General features: G+C 40.3%; 1 protein-coding gene across 19 annotated transcripts in view; it reads right to left on the bottom strand.

The window, feature by feature from the left end:
- Nucleotides 1-24,969, bottom strand: part of PCDH15 (protocadherin related 15) — a 647,566-nt gene that overhangs the window by 124,002 nt on the left and 498,595 nt on the right. For all 19 annotated transcript variants that reach the window (XM_079976223.1, XM_079976213.1, XM_079976221.1 and 16 more), the window contains 3 exons: nucleotides 21,284-21,412; nucleotides 9,589-9,894; nucleotides 7,911-8,135 (listed from right to left, as the gene is read on the bottom strand). In XM_079976223.1, coding sequence (XP_079832349.1) covers nucleotides 7,911-8,135; nucleotides 9,589-9,894; nucleotides 21,284-21,412 — 660 coding nt within the window. The remainder of the gene's footprint in view (nucleotides 1-7,910; nucleotides 8,136-9,588; nucleotides 9,895-21,283; nucleotides 21,413-24,969) is intronic.

Raw genomic sequence — 24,969 nt, 5'->3', positions numbered from 1 at the left:
CAATTCAACCTGTAAATCAACTAGATTATGAAAACATAGCCCATTTCACCTGTTATGCTCACATTTCTAGTTTGCATTTGTTTTAGAAATGAATGAAAAATTAAAGAAATGAACTGCCATTTGGTTAATCATTTCTAAAGCACATACAGAGAAACATGTGAATGAATAAAACTTGTTTTAACTGCTTTGCACTGAAGGCAGTGTTTTGCATTGATAACATGGGCCAGGATGCTGTGTGCTGTTCACAGAAATGTCACTGTGAGAAGCAGTTGAGAAAGAGCAGTGAAAATAACAAGCCAAGAGATGTCAAAGAAAGATTACTGGGGCATGGGAAATAAAGGGAGGGAAGTGGTGAAAGTATACACAATCACAAAATTTAGGTATGATAGCATTTAGGCTATGTATGCCATTTCCCTTTCCTCAATCTGTCTGAAATTAGGCTGGATTGAAGTAGTGGGTGGAAACATGCCAATAGGATTACACATAGAGAAGTTACAATCAGGAGATTTGCAGCTGGTTTTTGAATTGAAAGTTACAGGATGGCCTATGAGGAGGCTTTGCCCAAACTGCTTACATTTTGACAGGTCTGATGCCCTGGGAGATAGCGAAATGCCTGCAAAGTTCATGCTGTTTGGAAGGAAAACATGGAACCTACAGATAAAAGAAGACTGTGTGGATCTCCTGTTGATATCAGTGGTAAAAGGAATGATTGAGGGAACTGAATGATAAATGAACTAATGCAATTAAGATCCATTTGTAACTAAGATCTATTTTCTAGTTACACATTACTGGAACACATAACTTGTTTTCATTTCTATTTTGTATCAATTAGCTGAACTTGGTTCTAGAACAGGCATAGGCAAACTCGGCTCTCCAGATGTTTCGGGACTACAACTCCCATGATCCCTAGCTAACAGGACCAGTGGTCAGGGTTGATGGGAATTGTAGTCCCAAACATCTGGAGGTCCGAATTTGCCTATGTCTGTTCTAGAACGTACTCATATTTTCTTCAGTCAAACCTGCACAGTTTGATAAAACCCAAGAGCTTGATGTAATCCTCTTTTTTTGCTGCCTGCTCCGATTACAAAAACAAGGGCATGTGCAGGAAGGCATACATAGGAATGTTAGCTGACCCTCCTTTGTTTAACTGATATTAAAATGATTCCCTCTCCCAAATTACATGTTCCAGAAGTCAGTTTATCTAGCCAGTCAAGTATGTGAATCTCACTTTCATTATATGCATATGCTGTTGCATTACTCTCACAATCCTGGGCCGAACTTAAAACACTTATGAATAAATGTTTAGGTTATAAGGCAGAATGGTTGGCAATCAACTATGATAAAGCCAAAGTATTTATTATTATTATTATTATTATTATTATTATTATTAATATTAATTATTTGTACCCCGCCCATCTGGCTGGGTTTCCCCAGCCACTCTGGGCGGCTTCCATAAAAACCAAAAATACACTAAAATATCACAGATTAAAAACTTCCCTGAACTTCTTTACAAATGAATATAAGAAATATATATGTGTTTCAGGTCACTAAATAATTGAATGGGGAAATCATTTCAAATATTTGGGAGTTATTTCTCAGCCAACATTGTCCCTGTCAATTCAGATTCAAAACATGACATCTGGTGTATTGAATATTTTAGTGGCAGTACTAAGTTTTTATTATACAAAAGGAGAACAGCGTATACCTTCAGCTTAAATGATTCAGTTCTCTTGGATGTCCTTAAAAAGACAAGCTTCTCATACAAAATATAGGCACATATATATGTATGAGATAATCGGAATATATACACTTTATTGTATAATGGGCCATGAAAACCGGCAACAAATGTTTCACAAATATTCCTTAAATAAATAAAAGTGTGATCTTGACCCCACACTATAGATGCCTGGAGGGAGTTAGCCTGCAGCAATAGTACTTTTCCAATGGCCTTTCTGTTAGTAGGAAGGAGGAAGCAGAGCCTGGGAAGGAAGGGAGCTATTGCTGTTAGTAGCTGAAAAGATGTGTTTAGTGAAGGGGGCGGGGTCAGCAGTTTTGAATATGTGGGATCCAAAACTCCACAGATCTTCCAAAGGGCCAGTCTTCAGTGTCCTCAGCCATGCCCACCTGGAGCTGGCATTGGAAAAACGAAGAAATGAGTCATTTCTCGGCCCACATTGCCCTGGTCAAGTCAGATTCTAAACATTACTTCTGCTGCATCAAACATTGCTGAATTTTTATTCTAGGAAAGGAGAACAGTGCATACATTCAGCTTCAAAGATTCAGGTCTTGCATACTTTTCTAATGATACAAATTTTCAGGACAAAGTACAGCAAGGGAGTATTTATTTTTCACACAGAAGATAATCAGAATATAGATACGCCATTGTGTAATGGAGCCACTGTCTCAACACTGGTGTCACTACAACTTACCTGCGCAGAGTTCTGGCGTGTTGGGGTAGGAAGCCAAACTTTGCTGCCTTCCTGCCCTTCCCCATCCCAAAAAAGTGCAGCCAGTGTCTGGAGAGTGTCTGCCCTGCAACATGGGCCACTGCTGCTGCTGCTAAGTCATTTCAGTTAACGCCACTTATAATTTTGTTGTCAGTGGAACTGTCTGCAACAATTATTGGTAATACTGAATCTACAGCAGAATCGTATCAGAAATAAAGGAGATGAAGCAGTGAGGAGCTTACAGTGAACTGATTTTACAGTGAACTGAGTTTACAAAGAACTGATTGCAAAGTGATTCAAGTCAGCATGGCAGGATTCACTAATACAGTGCCAAGTGACCACTGCAATGAGAGCCGAGATTTGCTAGGAGAAGTGTAACAATGCTACTGCTAGGAGAAACCCAGATTTTCTTCAAATGGCGTCATTAGGAAAATGATATATTTTTTAACCTCAGCCCTGTTTTTTGTTGGAGTAATGACTGATGACCAGATGACCATATAATTCCATTACATATTATCAGTCTGTCTGACTCACTGTCATTCTCCACTCCCTCACCACTGTTTGCAATGGCCTGAGTCCAAACCTATTCCCTTTCCCTGCATGCCTGCAGCCTGAGGAACTACTCTCACATTTGTTCAGGCGCAGAAAGGGGTGTGTGTGTCCCCTCCCTCCATTTTGAAACTTCCAGTAACCCTTTCACTGCCACCAAAACACAGTGTCTGCTGGGCTGAACTGAAGCAGCTGCTATGTCATGTCAGACCTTTGGTCCATCTAGCTTTGCATTGACTAGGCGGCCCTGGCTCTCCAGGGTTTCAAACAGCAGATTTTCCCAGTTCCATCTAGAGATGCTGGGGACTGAACTTCTGCACGCAGAGTATGTGCTCTACCACTGAGTTATGGCCCTTCCCCAAGATTTTCATGCAGTATTTCCAGTCTAAATAGCAGTGGTACATTGGACTGCGTAATAAGTGCAATCAGAAAACCTATAGCAAGTTAGTGACTGAGTATTGTGAGGGTGGATGACTTTGCCTTGTCCTTTAAGAAAACTTTTTGGGATTCTCCTCGCAAGTCTTGGCTACTTTTCTTATGACAGTTGAAAATGGCCACTTTTTCTTATTCTTTCTCTTTAAACTAAACAGACCTTAAACTAATTGCAGTAATGTTGTTAACATGGCACAACGGCCTCTTTTTCATATTTAATGTTCTGCAAGCCTAAAGAAGCTAATTATTTAAATTAAGGGATAATGTTCACAATGAAGTATATGAGGTAATAAAAGGCAGGCAGACAATTAAACACCGAAGTGAAGTTCAGGAGTCTGGTATCTGTTCAAGCTTCTTATTACACATACTGTCCAGTGTGCCAGTGCATTCCTTTTCTCCAAATAAAAACAGAATAAAGAATACACCCACACATCCATCCATCCATCCTTCCATCCATTATAAGCATTCTCCCTTGTGGGAGCAGTCAGAAATGGATACTCCCACCTATAGTCTAAGTGCACCCTCCCCAAGAGGGTTGTACCATGTTATATTTCTGCATCCACCATCCAGCTTTAAGAGAACGATCTGGAAGTTGCCTCATGCACCTCAGGAGCTGGCACAAAGTAGTAGAGGATCTGTGCTCATGGTGAAGCAATCAGATAATATTTTCCATATCCCTCACAAGTTTAGCAAGCCATGCCTTGACAAATATTGTTTAGGGCCCATGTCACAACTGCCATACCACTACTTTAAGTCAATCTATATGGCTTTTGCCACCATGTGATGAGAAGTCCATGTGTAGTGGATCATCATCCAGACAAGGTAGCTTTTTCTAATCCAGATATGTAGTGACTAGGGGAGGGGGGACAATTCAATTGGTGCATTGAGATGAACTTACATGTGGTTCATCACACGACAACATCTCCACATGGCTTTCAGCTGTTCAGTCATGCTATATGCACTAGATTCTAGTTCGAGTTGATGTCAAGACTCTGACTACTGCAAAGATGCCCGAAAATGACTTTTATAGAAACATAGAATTGTAGAGTTGTAAGGGATCCTGAGAGTCATCTAATTCATCCTCCTGCAATGCAGGAATCTCAGCTAAATCATACATGACAGGTGGCCAGTCAACCTCTGCTTTAAAGCCTCCAAGGAAGAATACTCCCACCTTCTGAGGAAGTCCATCAATATTTAGTCAGAAACTCCTTTCTTGTAGCTTGATTCCATTGGTTCGGGTCACACCTTCTGGACCAGGAGAAAACAAGCTTGCTCATCTTCCATGCAATAGCCCTTGAGATATTTGAAGATGGTTATCATAACTCCTCTTAGTTTCCTCATATCTAGGCTAGACATATCCATCTACTTCAACCGTTGCTCACAAGGCTTTGTCTCCAGGCCCTTGATCATCCTGGTTGCCCTTCTCTGAACACCTTCCAGATTGTCAATATGCAAATTCATACATGCACAAGGATGTGAGCATTCTGACATAGTTTCCCCCTTGCTGTTTCTCCCATAGTACATGTGGCAGTGAGACTTGTTTTTTCCATGTTCATTTGTACAATGTTACAAAGTAAAAATCAGACAAGAGTGGTCTGGCATGTACACAAATGTCAGAACAATAATTTCTAAAGAAAGCTACATAATAACTTTTCCCAATAACCACATCCTGTTGTCTTAGTACAACTACAAAGACAAATTATGACCACAAACACTAAATACAACTGCTAATAGCAAGCAATATATTACTTTTAATAGCAAGCAATGTTTTAGTTTAATAGCAAGCAATATTTTACTTTAATCTTTTTGGGGGAAACGTTTTTATCTACAGTGTCTCTAAGGTGCTAACAGCCAATGTTTTCATTTGATAAAAAACATTGGCTTTGTTTGTATGCACAAACCTTGCCCCACTAGGACTCTCTCATTGCTCCTCATGTAGCACAATTGTAGACTACTTAACTAAGCATAGTTTTCTGTTACTATGTAACCAGAATACTATGTTTACAAGGTACTGCAGTTTGTATTCCTGGTTTGCCCCGTAGTTTCTTTGTTCAGATATTACAGAAAACCATGGTTATTTAACCCAGGAAGTTTTTGATCATGGCACGCCAAGAAGGGGTGGCATGAAGGCAGAACTTGCTTGAACAAAGCTAGTTCATGTCTTGGCTTAATAAGCTGAGATATGTACGTCCAAACTGGGTGTATTGTTAAGGACTCTTTTTAAGACAATTCAGTCACTTACTGGTCCTGAGAGATAGGTTTTTGCACACACCAATATGTACATTAATAGAGGTCGCATGAAAATATGTGAGAGCAATAGTATGCATTCAAATGATGCTCAAAATCAAAAAAATTTAAAGAGAGAGAATTAAAAAACCCACAAATGAAAATACAAATTGTCTCAGCTCAGATACTAGAGAGGTGTGTTTTTTTTGCACTGTATATAACTATGTCAGAGTACAACCAGAGAAGTCAATAGGCATGCCACGTTGATTTCAACGTGTCTACTCTGAGTTGGATACCTAATAGGATATAATTCATTAATAGCAACATAACCCTAACCAACAGCAACAGTGTCTTATGTACAACAGAAGATATAGGAGAAAAAGCTCACTGCTCAGAAGACCATTAAATGGCCCAAAATGAAGATGGGAAAGGAGGTAAAGTATGATCAGTGAACAGAACATACGGGAAAGGAAGAGTAATCTGTGCTAAATGATGCACAGGATAAAGTGTGCTAAATGATGAAAAATAAGAAGCATAAAAATAAGGTGTGTGTCTTGTTCAAACAAGCCCTGCCTCTAATACCCTGGCTCTACTTCAGATCTGTATGTTCCCCACCAAGGCCCATTGAACGTGGTCAGAATCCTTCCTGAACTCAGGAATCTTATACAATCAGTGTTCCCAACTGAAGGGGCAATTCTAACTGTGTTCAGCTGATAGCAGTTAGATTCTTGCCACAGAGGTTTCTGCTCACTGTACAAAAAAGAACAGATAGTGATATTGGGGGGCAGGGCTGGTGTGTGCTCCTGAAACACCATACGCCGTTTGAGCCCTTACGCTTTCTTTTGAATGTCTGAAAACGGTGTGTGTGTGTGTGTGAGAGAGAGAGAGAGAGAGAGAGGTATGTCTGGTACTATTCACATGTGGAACAGTTTAATGTTCCTATTGTACAGAGTATGTAAAATACTCTGGCATCGGACTAGGTTAATATTCTGGCTGAGATAATATTCACTCTTCTGTGGTTACTTCAGGCGTTTACCACCATTTAGTTGAAACATTCCACAGCAAGAAGATTGACAAACTGAACCCAGCTACCAATAGTTTAGATTAAAACCACTGAACAAATGAAAAAGAAATAAGTCAAGCTTGTACAGTGGTACCTCGGGTTACAGATGCTTCAGGTTACAGACTCCGCTAACCCAGAAATAGTACCTCGGGTTAAGAACTTTGCTTCAGGATAAGAACAGAAATCGTGCTCTGGTGGCGCGGTGGCAGGGGGAAGCCCCATTAGCTAAAGTGGTGCTTCAGGTTAAGAACAGTTTCAGGTTAAGAACGGACCTCCAGAACGAATTAAGTTCTTAACCCGATGTACCACTGTATCTTCTGCAGAGATGAAAGATGCTAAAACACTGCCCCTTTCAGATAAACACATCTTCACTGCCCTGCTGCAGGCCATCCAGTAAGCACCTCTGCAGTTGCCCCATGTGTGCCACTACTGGGTCATTCCCCATTCCAAGAAAATGTGGAATGGGCCACCAATGTGCATTTAGCAACGAACAGCAGCCAATCACAACCCCATGAAGAGCATACATTTCAAGCATGTGTTTGGGTCATGTTCACAATTTACATTGCTACCATTACACTTAAAATGTATTGATTGTACACTTAATAATTTAATGTCTTTAAAAAGCAGGAAGAATAAAGTAACAAGATCCCGCACTAAATTATGAACAAAGAAATATTTATAATGAAAAAGCAGCTTTCACACGGCCATTTCTTTTGGAAAGCTGGAGCTTGTGACAGCAGAAATTGAAATTCTAATGCAGCATGTACAAGCAGTTGATCTATAAGCGAGGCTCATAAAACTATGGGTTTATGCGAACTTAAACTGAAATATAGATGTTGCTACTTTGGCAAACAATTCTGTTGAGTGTTTATTTCAATCTTTGGGGGAATTTAAAGGATTCACCAATCTAATATTGTAACTCACAAATCTAGGAGCCAAGGCATAGCTCTGTAATTATGTACATTTGCAAAGCAATTATATTTGTTAGTACTGTACATTTTAAATGTGAACAAGTTCCTGCTATAACGTCTGCAGATATATGCAAATGAAAGAGAATGAATATTATAAAACTGTAGGGAAAAGAAGAGGTTTTCTCTTGGGTGCCTCTGCTTCTGCAAAAATACATTTGGGTCTCTGTTTAATGGTACCATACAGCTAATTAAGTTAGAAGATAGGAATTTTTTAACTCTTACCCTTATTCTCACAGTGACAGTAGCAAGGCCTGGAGGCATTGTTCCCCCAATATCGAAGGCTTCCACTAAAAAAGTGAATGCTGCATCTGGGTCAGGAAATGACTCAAAATCCAAGGACTTTATAAGTGACAGGTCCCCGTTAAATCTGTTCAATGAGAAATACTGCAACGCTTCCCGGGTTCGTATTCCATAGGTAATATTGGCTCCAAGGTCAATATCCTTAGCCTAGAAGACATCAAGAACATTATTTTGGCTTCCAGCAAAGGCAGTATACACAGATTTCATTTAAAAACACCACCAACACCACTTTGGAGGCCAAAAAGTATTATTGCTTAATTTAATCTGAGTAATTACATTTCCCCAAATAGTTTTTTTCCTAAAAAAAATATAAAAAATCAATTAACACAATATATTGGATCCAATAAATCTTAACACAGGCACTTCTGTCCTTCTGAACTCCAGACTGTAGGCACAATACCTCCATGAAAACACAGCCCCACAGAGACAGACATAGAGACAGAAGGAGCTCTTTTCTCTACCCCACACACCTTGGTGTGCATTGTCCTTTACCTGGAATAGGAGGCTGATATGCCTACATATATAGTGCTTTCTTCCCTCCCCAGGAACCTGAGAATTAAATTACTCCTATGCCACTGAACCATATTGCAATTGTTCACTGTGCAGCTATATAGGAGGGGGTCAGCTATTTTGCCCTGTGTTTATAAGGCCACTGCATCCCCCCCCCCCCTTTCAGTTTTGTGACTTGGCATGAAAAATGGGGTAGGAGGTAGGAGGAAGCATCTTGCACTGGATTACAGGCAACCTGTTTGTACTGCAAGAGTCTGAAGATGCATATAGATCTCTACTGGCTGCAACAGCTTCCTCATCCATTTAATGACCACATGTGAATTTCTTTGCACACCAAGATCTTCTTTCTCCTTTGGACAAATGGGTTTGCGCACATCTTGAACAAATCCAGGAGTACCTTCAGACCCCGCAATTATAATGCATATGCTTTCTCTTGCTGGTATAAAAGTTTTGCTTTACAATCATGAAAATAGTAAGTAAGCTAAAATAAGTTGCTGAATTTCAAGAAGTCTTCAAGGTGCAATCAGGGGCAGGGAACCTCCAGCTGTTTCTGGATTGTGTCATTCTAAGAATTAGACATGTTGTTGGGGGCTGTGGGTAAGTTGAAATTCAACAGTGTTTGGAGGGCCACAGGTTCCCTTTTCCTGTAGTTTACTGTATCTGTACCATAAGAAAGGAGTTAGATTCTATTAAGAAGACTTTATTAAATTCAAAGAGATGCTGAGATTAATAAGGAGTCATAATTCAGGAATTCAATTTTTTAAAGTACCATTTTGGGGTGGGGAAGAAGATCTAATGGTGCCTCGAGATATTTTAGTATTAATCTGATTTCAAATATTGATGATCTTTCTTTTAATTAATTTATTATGAAGACTGCCAGTGTTATAGACTGCCTTTTGTAGGTTAAAAACTTAATATAAATCCCAGAAATAAATGATTAGAAGTTTTATTTTTTGTTCCCTACTCTCTCAACTAATTTAATTTTTTTACTTTTAAGAGATAGCCAACTAGGTGGACTGGTTTTGATGCAATACGATTAAGATATATTCTTCTTCACAGAAAATATTCAGGGAACTCATGGCTCTTTTACCTCTAAACGTAGAAAGACGGTGCCCGGGGGCAGGTTTTCAGGAATAGTCACTGTATATGAGGCATTCGTGAACACAGGGCTGTTGTCATCAATATCCAGAACTTTGATTCCCAGAGTTAACGTTGTACGGCGGGCATCCACAGCTCCATCTGTTGCTTCAACAATGAGTTCATAATAGTCCCTGTTTTCTCTATTTAGCTTCACTGAAGTGTAAATACTGCCATTGGATGTTATGCGGAAAAGATTGTTGAAGTTTGCCAAACTGTAACGGACTTGACCATTTACTCCAGCATCTGGGTCAGTAGCCTAAAAGATAAGGGTGGGGAAGAAACATGAAATCAGGAGTTTGTAGCACAAATAGACCCTTATCAGGCTAATGGAAGGAATTCAGATTCTTTGATATCAGGTTCATAGCCCCACAACCCTAAGAAAGCATGGGCATCCAGGGCCACTAATCCAAACCTCCTTGACAGAAATCCAGCTTCCAAAAATCAAGGTCCCTGAAGGTCGTATGAAGGTGCAAATATAAGCCTACATAGCTGCCTGGGGTTGCTCTAAAACTGGATGCAGGGATGCTAAATTCAAGTAGGGACCAAGAATTAAGAAGAAGGCCAGGAAGTCCACACCTGCAACGAATAGTTAAGCAGTAAGGATAAATAAACAGTAGCCGGTACAATACTCCATACAGACCCATTTCCTTAAAGTCCACACTTTCCCCCAAATCTCTTGAATTATATCTACAATCTAAAGAAAGAAACTCTGCCTGCTTCCACTTTCTGCTGAGTGTTACTAGTTGCCAGGGTGAATGAAATCCTCGACTCTGTTCCTTTGGTCACTTGCTGCCAGTCCTACTTGGGCCCACAGCCAGCCCTGCTCCATTACTCCATTAGAACCATAGAAGAGGAACAGAACTCAGAATATCAGCAGATGTGACACCACACCTCCTCTTCTCTTTACCTTAAATAAATCAAGGCATAAGTAACTTGGCTGCATAAGAGAAGGGAATGCCTGCTTGAGTAAGGCAATTTCATTTGTGCACATTTCTAAAAGCCTGCAGATAACACCCCACAAGTTGTTACATAACATAAAAGTCCCTGGTTATCAGCACTACTGTCAGGAAGTTTCCAAAGACATTTAATATCCTGCCATGGTGCTCAGTGGGAGGCATAATAATGAAACCATTTATCTTCATGGAAATCAATTAAAAGTTAATTAAAATGGTTAATAAAAATCACACACTTGTTTCTCTTTTGTACTACATCAACACAATAAACACTGGTGGTTTCAGCTTTATTTGTGTCTCAGGTTAACACATGCTTGCAAACAACACCTTATCAAAGGTGCCTATGTGGTGCCTACTGTGGCTTCTGCAATATAAGTGTTAATGTTTAGAGAGTTGAAAGAAGCTGCTTTCACTGGGATGGGGGGCTCAGGTACAACAGTAGCATATGCTGCACAGGTTACATTTTTGCCTGATAGGCTGCTGCTAGAGGAACAGGATCTGTGCCCCAAGATAATCATTTTAGACACACATTCAGCAGGTGCAACATTTACTACTAGACTATCTGCTTCTCCATCCAACATCTATCAGATTTCTGCCCGTCTTAAGAGTAACTGGTCATCAGGGGCAAAAAATAGCAATCCTAGTAGGTATTTGGATATGGTAGCAACACATATAAGCAGGCTCTTGTCATAAAAATGTATATAATATGGTGGATCTCTGTTATTCCCCTTTCACAGATGGGGAAATGTGTTCTCTTGGCTTCAAAACACCACGTGCTGTTGCCATTTCTGAAGGGGGAGACAGGGAAGGAGGGGGGGGGGAGGCCATTTGGCTCAGTGCAGTCTCAGGGCCAGAGAGAATTTCATGATCTCAGCACTGTGGCTGCCCATGTCAAGCTCCCTTCCTTGCGCCTCTCCCTCTTGATAATTCAGCAGCAAGGTGCGGTGTTGGGATGCTGGGAGAGCAACACAGTTCCAACCACGCAGCCCTGCCAGCTGCTACTGGGTAAATATGTTTGTGATGCACAGTTCGATTGGAAATCTAGGCCAGGCCTCCCAAGACTGGCTGCACCGGAGTTTTGCAATAAAAGTTGCTAACGGTAGCTAGTCATAGAGAGTACAAATTAAAAACATTTTTTTTAAACCTTGTTGCAAAATATTTTTTTCCTTTTTTAAAGACAGAATACATTGTGGGGATTTTAGCTGAGGGAGTAGTGACAGAACACTATATCTTCAAAGCCTTAATCCATGGAGCCAATGTGTGTGCTCAGATAGTTTTGCTTTAAACAAGGGCCACATGAAAGCAATTAAACAGCTGCTAACTGGATTACAACCAACACCCATTAAGACAATAGTAAATTAAAAAAGATTTATCGCTGTCTAAAATTCAACAGCCAAGTTAAGTTGTATAAACATGTAGCTCTTAATTTATCAGGGGAGCAGAAAGCGGAAATGCCCCCAAGTAACAAGAGAATTTTCATTTGTTAAAAGAACACCACCAGCACACACCAAAAGTATTATTATTATTGCCATTTTCTTCACTTGAAAAGTTCAGAGCAATTTTTGCTCCAATAAGCCTTTGTGAGAAGCCTATAAAAGTAAATGAAGGTTTCGAAAAAGCCTATGACCCTATTACTACACTACATACCCCGAATTAGCTGAAAGAAAGAAAACCAAGACTCATGCTCAAGGGAGGAGATAAAAATATAGGAACATAACAGTTGGGAAATGACAAGGTGGTAGAGCATCTGTTTTACCTGCAGAAGCTCCCAGGTTCAATCCTTGGCATCTCTAGGTAGGACTGGGAGAGACCCGTCTGAAACACTGGAGTGCCGCCATCAGTCAGTATAGACAATACTGAACTAAATGGACCAATTGACTGACTTCAGATAAGTCTGTTTCCTATATTCCCAATTGCCTTGCTGGACCCATCAAGTCTAGCTCACTGTTTGCCTTGCCAGAAGAGAAGAGAAGGTACAGCAACTTGAGGCCCACTTATCCACACCTGGCGCTATTGGGCAAGATGAGGAAATTCTTGGTAGACCAGAGTGGGCTGTCCTGGAACAGAATGCAGGTGGGGTGCCCTTAGGTGGAAGGGAGATTGACAATGCAGGAGATGACTCCCCGGAAGAACGTGACATAAAAAAGCAGGCTTTTTAGGAAAAAAGCAGGCTGCTGTAAAATCGATTCCATGCCATCACCTTGGACACTGATTCTCGGCCATGGAAGAAACAGTAGTTTCAGACCTCAGAACACACTGGGGTGGCAATAGAAGGAAGATACAGTGCATAGAACAATTTCTGCCACTCCCAAGAAAAGGAAGAGACATATGGTAGTGGTATGTGACTACCTTTGGAGAGGGATGGAGGCAGCTGCGTGTAGAAGGATAACTTAGGGTTTAAGTTGTCTCTATATTAATGCACAGTGTATGGGAATCAAGCAAGAAGAATTTGAGTTCTTAATACAGGAAGACAAATATGACAGACATTACTGAAACCTAGTGGGATGAGACTCATGAATGGAATGTAGAAATTGAAGGGTATAAACTATTCAAAAGGAGTAGATTAAACAGGAAGGGAGGAGTAGCAGCATTATATGTAGAAGATGAGAAGAGATCCATGACATTGAGCATGAAAGACAGATTGAGATCATACACCATCAACGCAGCCAGATTTCGCAGGCCACTGTCCATAATGGCTACAGATCAGTATCATTAAATTAATATCTATTCACAGAATTCTCACATAAGAGAATAGATAAACGCTGCTAATATTTGTCTACTCCTATCTGGAGGTGGGCTTGTTTATATTCAATGCTGAATCAATACATTGCCTGTTTAGAATGAAGCTCTGCATAAATATGAATTAGGGTTCTTCCCCTCTTTTTTTCTAGAAGCAAAAACTTAAATTTATTCTCTGCCAACAGCTGCATCTTGTCAATGACTGTAACAAAGGAAGAGGGTGATGATATGTGCTGTTGGGGCTGTACTTTCATTATACACAATCAGAATTGTAACAAGCCAGTTCTTTTGAAGTTTCTACAGTATTTGCTACTGCCTGATCTATTTGACTACCATTCTTTGTAATGTACATAGTGTAATACCTTGGATTCAGAGGCAAGGCATGTGGAATTTTCACAGCATGAAAAACAAACTGCAGCAAAGCACAAAAATTTAAAATAAAATGACCTTACACTAAGCAGATACTAAGCAAACAGAGATACCCAGAGAGATGCAGCAGTATGATTCTGAAAATTTACTGAAGTTCTCCTTTCTTAAAGATATGGAATTTAACATTTGGAGCAAAAATGTGCCAAGAAGTTTGAATGCCGAAAAAATCTTCAGGTTTATTAGTTTAAAGCATTTGTGGAATGCTCTCCTTGGTGAGGCTCGCCTGGCTCCTTTATTACATATCTTTAGACGCCAGGCAAAAACATTCCTTTTCTCCCACACCTTTGACTAATTTAATGATCTATGGACTTTTAAACTGTGGGTGGGTGCATGGGGTATATAGTTTTTATTTTTTGTTATGGTATATTTTTGTGTTTTTATCTTGTCATAATCCTTGGATGAAGGGCGGGATAGAAATTTAATAAATAGCAATAATCTATAATTAGAATTATAGATTGAAGTCTGCTATCTCTATAGTCGTACCTTGGATCCTGAACACCTTGGTACTCAGACATTTTGGCTCCAAACGCCACAAACCCGGAAGTGAGTGCTCCGGTTTGTGAATGTTCTTCTGAACCCGAATGTCTGACAGGGCTTCTATGGCTTCTGATTGGAGCTTCCTGAAGCCAATCAGAAGCCGCGTTTTGGAATTGAATGGACTTCCAGAATGGATTCCGTTCGACTTCCAAAGTACAACTGTATACTTGTAAACCAGACATGTGTGTGACCACATATTTTAACAGGAACCTGAATGTGTGCCAACTAGTCATTTCCATGATGCTGATAACCAAATACTAACATTAAATTGCCACTGTCCTACAGTCTGCACTTTCTCCATTATCCTAATTGGAATAACTGACTCCATTCTAAACATATCTGTTTTGCCCTAAAGGCTAATGGAATGACATTTAGTTCTTCCACAAAATTTAAAATATAGAACTCAAACCTATTCACAGCAATTACAAGAATAACACTTACATTCCGTTACAGGGGAACTATATGCAGGCCTCAGTTAAACCAAGAAGCCCAGTCCAGAGAACTGCAGGTGCAGAAAGCTACACATCCACTGCTGCACTTATCTTTTGGCAATGTCGCTCATGTAGCAAGGACCAGGCAATTTTCATCATGCTAACATAAATCACCCACAAAACTCTAATGAGGCATGGTGCTGTAAAAATGACTGGATCCAGAGTAATGGCCAACTGCAAACTAGTGCGTTGTACAGAAATCATGTTCTCTAAAGTGCCGGTGATGTTTTCTTAAACTGGACTTTCCTTGAATAAATCCCTGTGTCAACAGGAGAACTCAATGAATCCGGCCCTTATCCAGTTTTCTGTTTAATTAGCTTTTCTTTTAAAGCCATTTGATCAAAGCTGCAGATTTTTAAATAGTGATGTGGAATTAAATATTTAATGAAACCTTTCAACTAGTGGAAAAAACCCCACATCTGAATGGGAAGATAATTATTTAATTATTATTTGTTAGATTTATATCCCACCATTCCTCTAAGGCATACATGGTTCTCCTCCTCCTTATTTTATCCCTTACATCAACTCTGTGTGATAGGTTAGGCTGAGAGTGGTCACCCAGTGAGCTTTTTGGCCAAACGGGGATTTGAACCTTGATCTCCCAGGTCCTAGTCCAAAACTCTAACCCCTATGTCACAGAATGCAGCACAACTAAGCTCAGCAAAGTGAGAATTATCTTAGAAATAAGGGGGGGGGGGTTTGGGGGGGGTGGAGGGAAACTTAGATCTTCCACTACAGAAACATTTTTTCCTCCATCACCCAAGGGAAATTGGCACTCAGAAAAATATGCACTTCCCAGCAAAGCACTCACATAAATTAGTTTTGAAAAGTTATCACAGGTGGTTATTTTAAGGTGTAGCTTGATAAACTAAACTACCTAAAATAACATAAGAACCCTCCAAAATCCATGTAAAGGTGTATATTCCATTTCTTAGAACCTTCACATACCTAAGCAGAAGAGTGTAAGAACTTTATTGTGCTTTTAAGTCCCAATAGTTTCACTGGGATTTAAATGCATTTTAACTTGGTATTGCGTCCTTTGTCTACATGACACCTACAGTACCTCTTTCTGGAGTGCCTTTCTGAAAACCCCCTGCTAGGGAAGGATTAGGAATGTTACACACATACCAAAAGGGAGCACTTAGCTCTTAGCCATTTCTATTTATTTCCCAAAGATTAAACTTGCCAATGGATTCTTAATTGAGAAAGAGATTCAGTGCAAAGGGATGTAGGCATTTTTACATTTCACATGTCAGAGCAGAATATGTAACATGCTGTGCCCCGTTGTGTGAAGTAGCTTCTTAAAAATGGAAAATATTTCAAACTTTGTAATTATGAATAATTCAGGAAGTTAATTCCGACATAATCTATTCTCCTCTCTTCCCCCTTCAAGGACTCCCACTGTGACATTAAGAAAAATAACCAAGGAACGGGATGATCCCTGCCTAGGAAGTAATAGTTCAATTTCATAGAACATTAGGGAATATGCTGTAATTTTCTTATAAATTCAGTTTATTTGGTCAACATTTCAAAGCCAGAGAGTGTACTCTGTACTCTACACTGCTATTTTATCCCCCCCCCTTTACACAATATCACCCCCCCTAATCCCTCTGTGAGTTTGATGCCCAGTTCAGAAATTAAGGCTTCTCTCTCCAAAGGTGGTCAAAGAGTATTATTGAATTAAGGCATAAATAGAAAGGTCACCTGCAGGTTACAATTATGTATTTATTACCCAGCCCTTATGATGTGATAAACTGTTGCAGGATAATAAAAGAACCAAAGAACTTAGGAAGCGGTGTGTGGAAGGAGAGTGTAAGCAGACAAGCCTGGTAGATTTCCCAAAGTTACTGTATGGAAAGTGGTTGGGAATTTTCAGCCAAGGGACTGAATGTTGGCCCCAGCATCTCCCCACTTTGTCCCACCCACTCCACACAGCAAACAGGATTGATTAAAAATAAAATTGAAGCAGCTTACACTGGTGCCAGTGGACATTTCTAAAGCTTAATTGCCACAGTGGTTAGCCATCCACAACACACACATTCCAAATTTTCCCAGGCAGCAATTAAGCTGGTGAGGGAAGCCTTCAGTTGGCTGTAACTGGAAGCTCCCATTAACCATGGGGTGTCATTTTCCTGGAAGGGATCACAGCTGAAAAGAGAAGGGCTGAGTCTCTCATGCACTGCAGGTGCCACCACCAAAAATCACTCCCTATGCAGTACTTAGTCTTGGGGAAAGAAAAGCTCCTGCCAGCCTTAATGGTGCACTGTTTTTAAGCCTAATTGTCACAATGGGGGGCGGGGAGGATCTTTGTGGACTGCAGCTGGAAACAAAAGAGTGTCTATGCACCGTGATCTCCATGAAGATCATACCCATATCCAGCAAATAAGACTTGAAAACAGAGAGAGAATGTATGAAAAGGTGTGTGTATATGATGTGTGTGAGAAGTGCACAGTCCTATCTACTTTGTGTTAGTCCCATCATTGCTGGCATGTGGTCTCCAGAAGGTAAGCCACAAGGGGATCTGACATTTGGGCAAAGGTTCTCCCTTCCCAATACAGAATAAAGAATAGAGGAGGACTGTGGTCATTTCTCTCACATCACAATAGGAAAGGACCGTGAACTGGAAGAAGATAAAGGAGTCTGGTCAATTTCCAATCATTCTAATTTTTAGACATTATGAGCCACAGATTTTCTTGTATTATTCTGTTGGCGACTATCTTTTCTTTCTGTTTTTGCCTGTACTGGTGTAGACATGGTCACAATCAGAAACAAAAAGGAATCTGGGTTGAAATATTGGAGTTCTTTGACTCAAAGGAGAATGGTGGACCAGTAGCATTAGTTTTGGATTATTTAAGCTGAAGATGAAATGCTACCCAGTGGGATATGGCCAAAGAAGACAGACAAGAGCCACACAATGTTAGCATAAAATAGATCATGCATATTCAAAGAATAAATAATAGGACCAAGAAGGAGGAGATGAAGCATCAGCCCAGACCAGCCATTGCCACATTACTTCAAATCTCTGTGATGATGGGAATGGTCCAGGGCTGAGATGGGAAACCACCACCAGGAAGTAAGGAAGCCCAGTATTGCGGCCCCTTCCTTTGGACAAGGTGTTTTCTGGGGAAGCAGCTCTGGTTTTGGCACAGGGTATCAGGTCCCACACAAATGCCCACCACAGGATCCTCCCCCTTCTGTCTTCAGAGAAGGTCTCATCAAGACTGAGAGCAGAGTCTTGTGGGTCACAGCCTAGTCACTGCTGTTACTGAATGGACTTTGGACAAATTGTTAACGTGATTGAGAATAAAGAGCTCTGTAAACTGGAACTGGAATTGAAATAATAGTATTTCTTATTTCCAGTCCTAAGAATCTCAAATTCAACATAGTTTTGAAATGTACTTGGCCTCTCCAGCATCACTATGTCCCCTTTCCCACCAGCAATATAAATGGTTGCTTAGAACCCAGGGAATTGTGTGATCCACACTCATGTTTCTTAAAAATGGATTAGTTGTAAATATTAAAATATGATCTCTCAAGACATCTCGGATATAATTTTTGATCAAAATATTTTAATGTTCTACAGAAGATAAGTCAATAGCTATAAGAAAAGTGGTTTGATATGGTTGAACTTCACTGTCAGTTTCATGCATTTGAACTCTCAAATCTTTCTGCTTCACAGTGGCCTTCTAAAAAGAAGAAAAGGAATTGCATTCAAAAATTGACTTTGGGGGATCCCAATGATAAAATTAAAAGAACAGTGGGGAATCTAGTACAACTCCAATTTCCACAGTCAAGTAAGTACTGTGTGGAGTTTAAAGGATATGAAATGCATCCACAACACTTTGAGACGTCCTTTTTAGTTTTTCTTCTTTTAATCTTCTTTGCCTTCCCCCATTCCCAGCAGGGGGTTTTCCTATGCCACCACCTACAAGGATACCAGCTGTGAGCTCTTTTACTTCATAGGATATTAACACTTTCTATTGGCTCTGAATATGCAATGAGGTTTATTGATGTAGCTTGGAGTTTCCAAGGAACTATGCAGTCAGAAATTCTCTTGTTTCAGTTTCAGCAGCATGTTCAAAAGAAAAACTCAAGCAAGGATATCTACATTCAGGTGGGAAAGACCTGTTTAACACTCTGCTAACAATAGGCGCTGTGGGTAAAACCTCAGTGCCTAGGACGCCGATCGTATGGTCGGCAGTTCAAATCCCCGCGGTGGGGTGAGCTCCCATCGTTCGGTCCCAGCTCCTGCCCACCTAGCAGTTCGAAAGCACTCTTAAGTGCAAGTAGATAAATAGGGACCGCTTACCAGCGGGAACCCGGAAGTGTCTCCGGACAGCGCTGGCCCCTGGCCTCTTGAGTGAGATGGGCGCACAACCCCAGAGTCTGTCAAGACTGGCCCGTACGGGCAGGGGTACCTTTACCTTTACCTTACCAGCGGGAAGGTAAACGGCGTTCCGTGTGCTGCGCTGGCTCGCCAGATGCAGCTTGTCACGCTGGCCACGTGACCCGGAAGTGTCTGCGGACAGCACTGGCTCCCGGCCTATAGAGTGAGATGAATGCACAACCCTAGAGTCTGGCAAGACTGGCCCGTACGGGCAAGGGTACCTTTACCTTTACCCAACAATGGTTCCATTCCAGTTTTCTGAGCTGTCTTGTTTCTTCAGACTGATTTGTGATGTGCTGTTGTTGTTTTAAAGTGTCAGGTGTGCACTGGCAAAGCTCTGCTGAGGCTCCTGAACAAAAGACTACTGTGCCTTTAATTAAAAGCTTCCTCCTTGCCGTTCCCTTTATTGTTTCCTGTTCAGCATGAGTAGCGGATAAATGATATATTTCCATTTAACTGCTCAGTTCATTTGAACAATTAGTGGGGAATTAATAATTTATGCCCCCAGTCATGCTGGTTTTAATTACTGCATTCTTTTTGTTCCTTTTTCTTAATTTTCTTTAATAGAGCCAGTCATTAAAGTCTCGTGCCCTGCAGAGAACTGAATACTAATTAAAGGGTAATTCATCACTACCCTACCTTCAAGTGTCCTGCTTGCACAGAACCTGTGGATGTAAATACAAGCATGCATAGTCTTCTGTATGGACAGATCCCTTCATGGAAGAGACACATCTTGCACTGGGGAGCTTATGCATATTCAGCTGTCTGCAACAGAACACTTGGACATGTGGAGGTTGGGGTGGGTGAGGACCCAATTCTCAGTAAGACTATAGACTTCAGTTCCTTTTGACAATGTTAAAGCTTTTCATGCTACATGAGTTACAAATCATGATGTCTACTCTTTGCTTGTTAGATCTACAAAGCAACTGAAGGAATCAAACTCAAATTGCAACCAACATTTTCAAATTAAGGCAGTTTTTTATTTGCATTGTTATTTATCTTTTCTTTGTGCGCAGCTAAGTGTATGGCTCAATTAAACTGGCTGGGAAGCAAACCACTCTAAAGCTTCTTGAAAGAAAGAAAGAAAGAGAAGAGAAGAGAAGAGTAGAGTTAAGTTTTGCCAACACTTTTCATGTTATTTCCATATTTACTACTAGATGACAATTCTGGCTTCAGTGAAGAGAGCACTTTGCATGATTTAAAAATTACAATGACACAGAAGATAGAGATGTGTTGGAGGACTGATATATTTTATTCTACTACCCAAGCTAAGGAATGAGTTGCATTTTGTTGTTTGAAATGATACACTGACAGCATCCTGACAGAACACAAAACAGACTGAAAAAGATGCTTATTGCTACTCTAAAATGACATGACTATATCCTATAGAATGTCAAAAAATCCACCAGCCAACATTTTACCCCAGTTTCAAACAGTGTAAGCTCACTTCAAGTTTTGTTCTGGAATATTTTATGAACACTGTTTTCACATTTCTTACTTAATATTCCAAAATTGGATTTGCACATTTGTGGAAGGCATCTTTTCACAGATGAGAAACAAAGGCTCCATTTTAGATGTCATCAAACTGGTACCTCCTATTTTTCTGCAAAAAGTGAAGTGGTTCTAACATCACATGTTTACTCCAAAGGAAATCCCACTACATTAAATAGGGCTTACATTGTAGTGTTTAGGACTGCAGCCTTAATCACAATGTGGGCCAGAAAAGAAATTTAGAGGGAAGTTTGTAAATATGGGTAACATATTTCATTTCTAGCCAAGTACTATGAGAGCAATACAGGAGAGGTTTGAAGTTGGTTTCATGGGGAACAGTTGCCCAGATACCAAGGAAAGCTGTGGACAGGAAGGGTTTAGTATCCATGTTGTCCCTTTTGCAACACTGCATTTCACATTCCCAACAGTTCATGCATGGATTTTGCCACATGGTGGGTTGGTAGGCAGGGAGGGGTTATTTGCAAATTATATCTACTGAGATATGTAGTTAAAAACAACTTCATAAATTGGCGTCATCCACTGGACTACCTGGCAGCTTTAATTCATTTACAGACAATTTCAAATCAGTATGTTCACCTTTGCTAGCAACAGACTTACCCTCACTTGACCAACAAATGCATTGGCTTCCTCTTCTAGTACTGTAAGGTTCTTTGGCAGAAAAGGGTCAAAGACTGGTCCATTGTCATTTACATCTGTTACAACCACATTCACTGTAGCAGTTGATGTCTGCAAGAAAAATGAAATAAAATTATGAAGCAGATGTTTTTACCTTACAGGAGGATACTTAGTGCTTATTATTGAAATTTGTATTCCACCATTCACCATAAGGGTAACATCCATAAGAATATAAGCAAATTAGAAACCATACAAAACACTAAGCTATCTAAAACCATTATACAAATGAATGCTACAGAGTTGGATTATCACAATTACATTATACCTGGTGATACTTAGAAGGTACTGCGTTAATAGGGTAGGAGAGCTGATACATTTATACACACACACATCCAAAGTGTGCACTGTAGATTATTTTTGACAGTATCAAAAGTAATCTGAGACCAAAGGGGTGCATTGGTTGACGCATGTGTCCCAGGCTTTTTAGACTTGTCTACCCGTGTACTATCGGAAACCAAAGGGGCGTGTTGGTTGCCAGATGAGATTTTTTTTCCAGCTCTCCTACCCAACTGCAGTGGCAGAAGACAAGACTCAAAAACTGTTTTGTGGATAAATTATGTTATCATTTAAAAGTTCAACAAAGGCTGTAATTGTGCATGTGCAAGTAAAATATCCCAGTAACAGAGCAATTGGATGAACATGAGCTTTTTTTTCCCCCAAGGGAAGAAGACAATAAACAGGATGCTTTTTGCAATGTGCTACTGCTATTGAAATGCAAAATGATAGAATTATGTGCCATTAAAATGAATATTAGGCGAATGTATGGATTTAAATAGCATCTGAGTCACAGAAAAGAAATTACCTGAAAACTGGGAGGGGAAATTTTAGGCAAAGCCTAAAATGTTCAGCTATGAGAGTATAAAAGAAGCTATGAATATATAGCACCTTTGTCTACATACACTGATAGCCTTGTATAAATGATACCCTGATCAAGCAAGGGAGATCTGCCATGCATAAGGTTTCCAAACATGCACACTTGGATGTGTATCTACATCTGCACCACAGTGCTCATTTGGACCCCACTGAATGAACTGGATCATCTTTTGAAGTAAAGATGGGGATCTGCATTCCCTTTCAGAGCCACTAGCTAATTAAAAGACAGCTGCTTCTTGGGAGAAAAGCGATGACAAACCTAGACAGCATCTTAAAAACCAGAGACATCAACTTGCCGACAAAGGTCTGTATAGTTAAAGCTATGGTTTTCCCAGTAGTGATGTATGGAAGTGAGAGATGGACCATAAAGAAGGGTGATCACCGAAGAATTGATGCCTTTGAATTATGGTGCTGGAGGAGACTCTTGAGAGTCCCATGGACTGCAAGAAGATCAAACCTATCCATTCTTAAGGAAATCAGCCCTGAGTGCTCACTAGAAGGACATATCGTGAAGCTGAGGCTCCAATACTTTGGCCACCCCATGAGAAGAGAAGACTCCCTGGAAAAGACCCTGATGTTGGGAAATATTGAGGCACAAGGAGAAGGGGATGACAGAGGACGAGATGGTTGGACAATGTTCTTGAAACTACAAACATGAATTTGATGAAACTGCGGGAGGCAGTGGAAAACAGGAGTGCCTGGAGTACTCTGGTCCATGGGGTCACGAAGAGTCAGACACGACTAAACGACTAAACAACAACAACAGACTTTCCTACTGTACCATTACCCCAATCTCCAAGTGATATGAGATTCCAGGGGGTTCAAGAAAGGGAATATCCTGAACTTGTACACTTGGATGCTACATCCTACTGATGGAAAGCTCAATACATTCCTCTTTTACTTTATGTATTGGAGCTACAGGCTGAAAATAGAGTGCAGTAATTAGAAGCAAAGATGCAAATGTGACCTTTCCCATGAAAAGGTGTAACCACAGTGACAGTTAACTAGCCAGGATGAAGCAACTGAAGCAGGAGCTCCCATTCTGTACCTCATTACAGTCTTGCTGATGCTCCTATAAATGCAACTGCAAGTCTTAGAAATTTGCATATTTTTTTCTGCTCACCAAACATTCTGTTTAAAATGATATAAAGGTAAAAGTACTAAAATCCAAGAGCTAATGTACGGAAGGTTGAACCTTGGACAGATTCCCCACCCCACCCCTTGAGTTATATCTTCATTAGAGAAAACTCTTTGTGCACTAAACAGAGAAGGCATGCAAAGTCCTTAGATGGAAGGTGCATATATATGTTTATTTTTGCTTTTCTCATGTAGCATTTTCCTTTCCACAAGAATATCCACAAGAAAATAATGAAATAAAAACATGAAATCTACACGGACTTTGCAGGAAAGTTCAACGAACAACAGGACAGAATCTAGCCTCTTGCTCATTGCTTACTTGACAAAATCCTTACTTGAGTTGTTTGGTATTCCAATCCCCACTCCCACCCTGGGGAGTATCTTCCCAAAGATAGAGAGAGAAAAATACATCAAAATAATCTTCCTTATGGGCTTTCCACAGACAGGCACAGAACAGGGATTTGGTAGATTGGGACCCCCAGACTATATCGTAGAGCCAGTGGAGAAAAAATAACATTTCAAAGCTAAGGATGAAAGGTTTAGGTAAAGGATTGTGCCATTTGTCAGCCAAGAAGCTTTGCCTGAGGCTGGTTTGCCCAGGCATCCTTTACCAAGTGATGAATTCAATGTGTGATAAAGACATCACAGATCTTACAGCATGGAAAGAGCTGTCACATTTTCTCACAATTGCATTCAGTAACAGAGTATAGGTAGAAGGAGTAATAGGGAATAGGTAGAACTCCATGTGGAGGCTGAAGGTCAGAAAACCATCTTGGCAGGCTGGGACAGAGGCACAGAGATTAAGTTTAGGATGCCTTGGAAAGCCAGTGCTGCACTGCTGGGGAAACAAGACCCCATTGAATTGTGAATGCTGTAAACTCTGCATTCCCTCCCTTGAAAGCTTCCAGTGTAAATGTGTGTAATATAAACCATATGTCTTAAAGACAGTCTCTGCCACATCTTAATTCCCTACAGAAGCATGACCCTGGTTGAGTGCATAGAACTCCCCTGGAATCTTGCTACTTCTCAGCAGAGATTGGAGGTGGCATAGAACCTTTGCAATATTACACATGTGAGCCAGCCTGTAGTCTCCAAAGTGCAGAATGAAATGTTATGGCAGACACAAGCGTACTTTCAAAACAGCAGCACTGTGTGACATTATCATGCTGTAATCCTCCCTGGGTCCACTCCACTGGCTGCAGCTTTATGAGATAGGGAAACATAATATCATGTATTGAGTATCCCTTGATTTTTAAGAGGAGAACAAGACACAACATTGCCATTTTTTTGTGGCAGTCCTCTGTCATTCATAATATATAATTCCTCTCTAAGCTTGCCTCCTTATGGACACTTGTATCTAAACAAGGCACATGAATTTCACTGTTAAGAGAATAGTATCGGTTTACTAGCAACTCATTGCTCATAAATGTTTTCATTATTTAATTTTAGCACTATAAACACTACTGAAATCTTACATTATAAGCAACAGTTCAATTCCCCAAAAAGATGCTTCATTTACAGTAGCAAGTATGAACTACTATCACATTTCAGGTGGAAGAAGTGGAACCATGATCCAAAGAAAGACTACTATCCATGAT

Source organism: Podarcis cretensis (genome assembly GCF_951804945.1).
Source record: "Podarcis cretensis genome assembly, chromosome: 5".
Classification (NCBI taxonomy): Eukaryota; Metazoa; Chordata; class Lepidosauria; order Squamata; family Lacertidae; genus Podarcis; species Podarcis cretensis.
The sequence above is the reverse complement of the archived record's forward strand: the minus strand, read 5'-3'. Positions and strand labels throughout refer to the sequence as shown.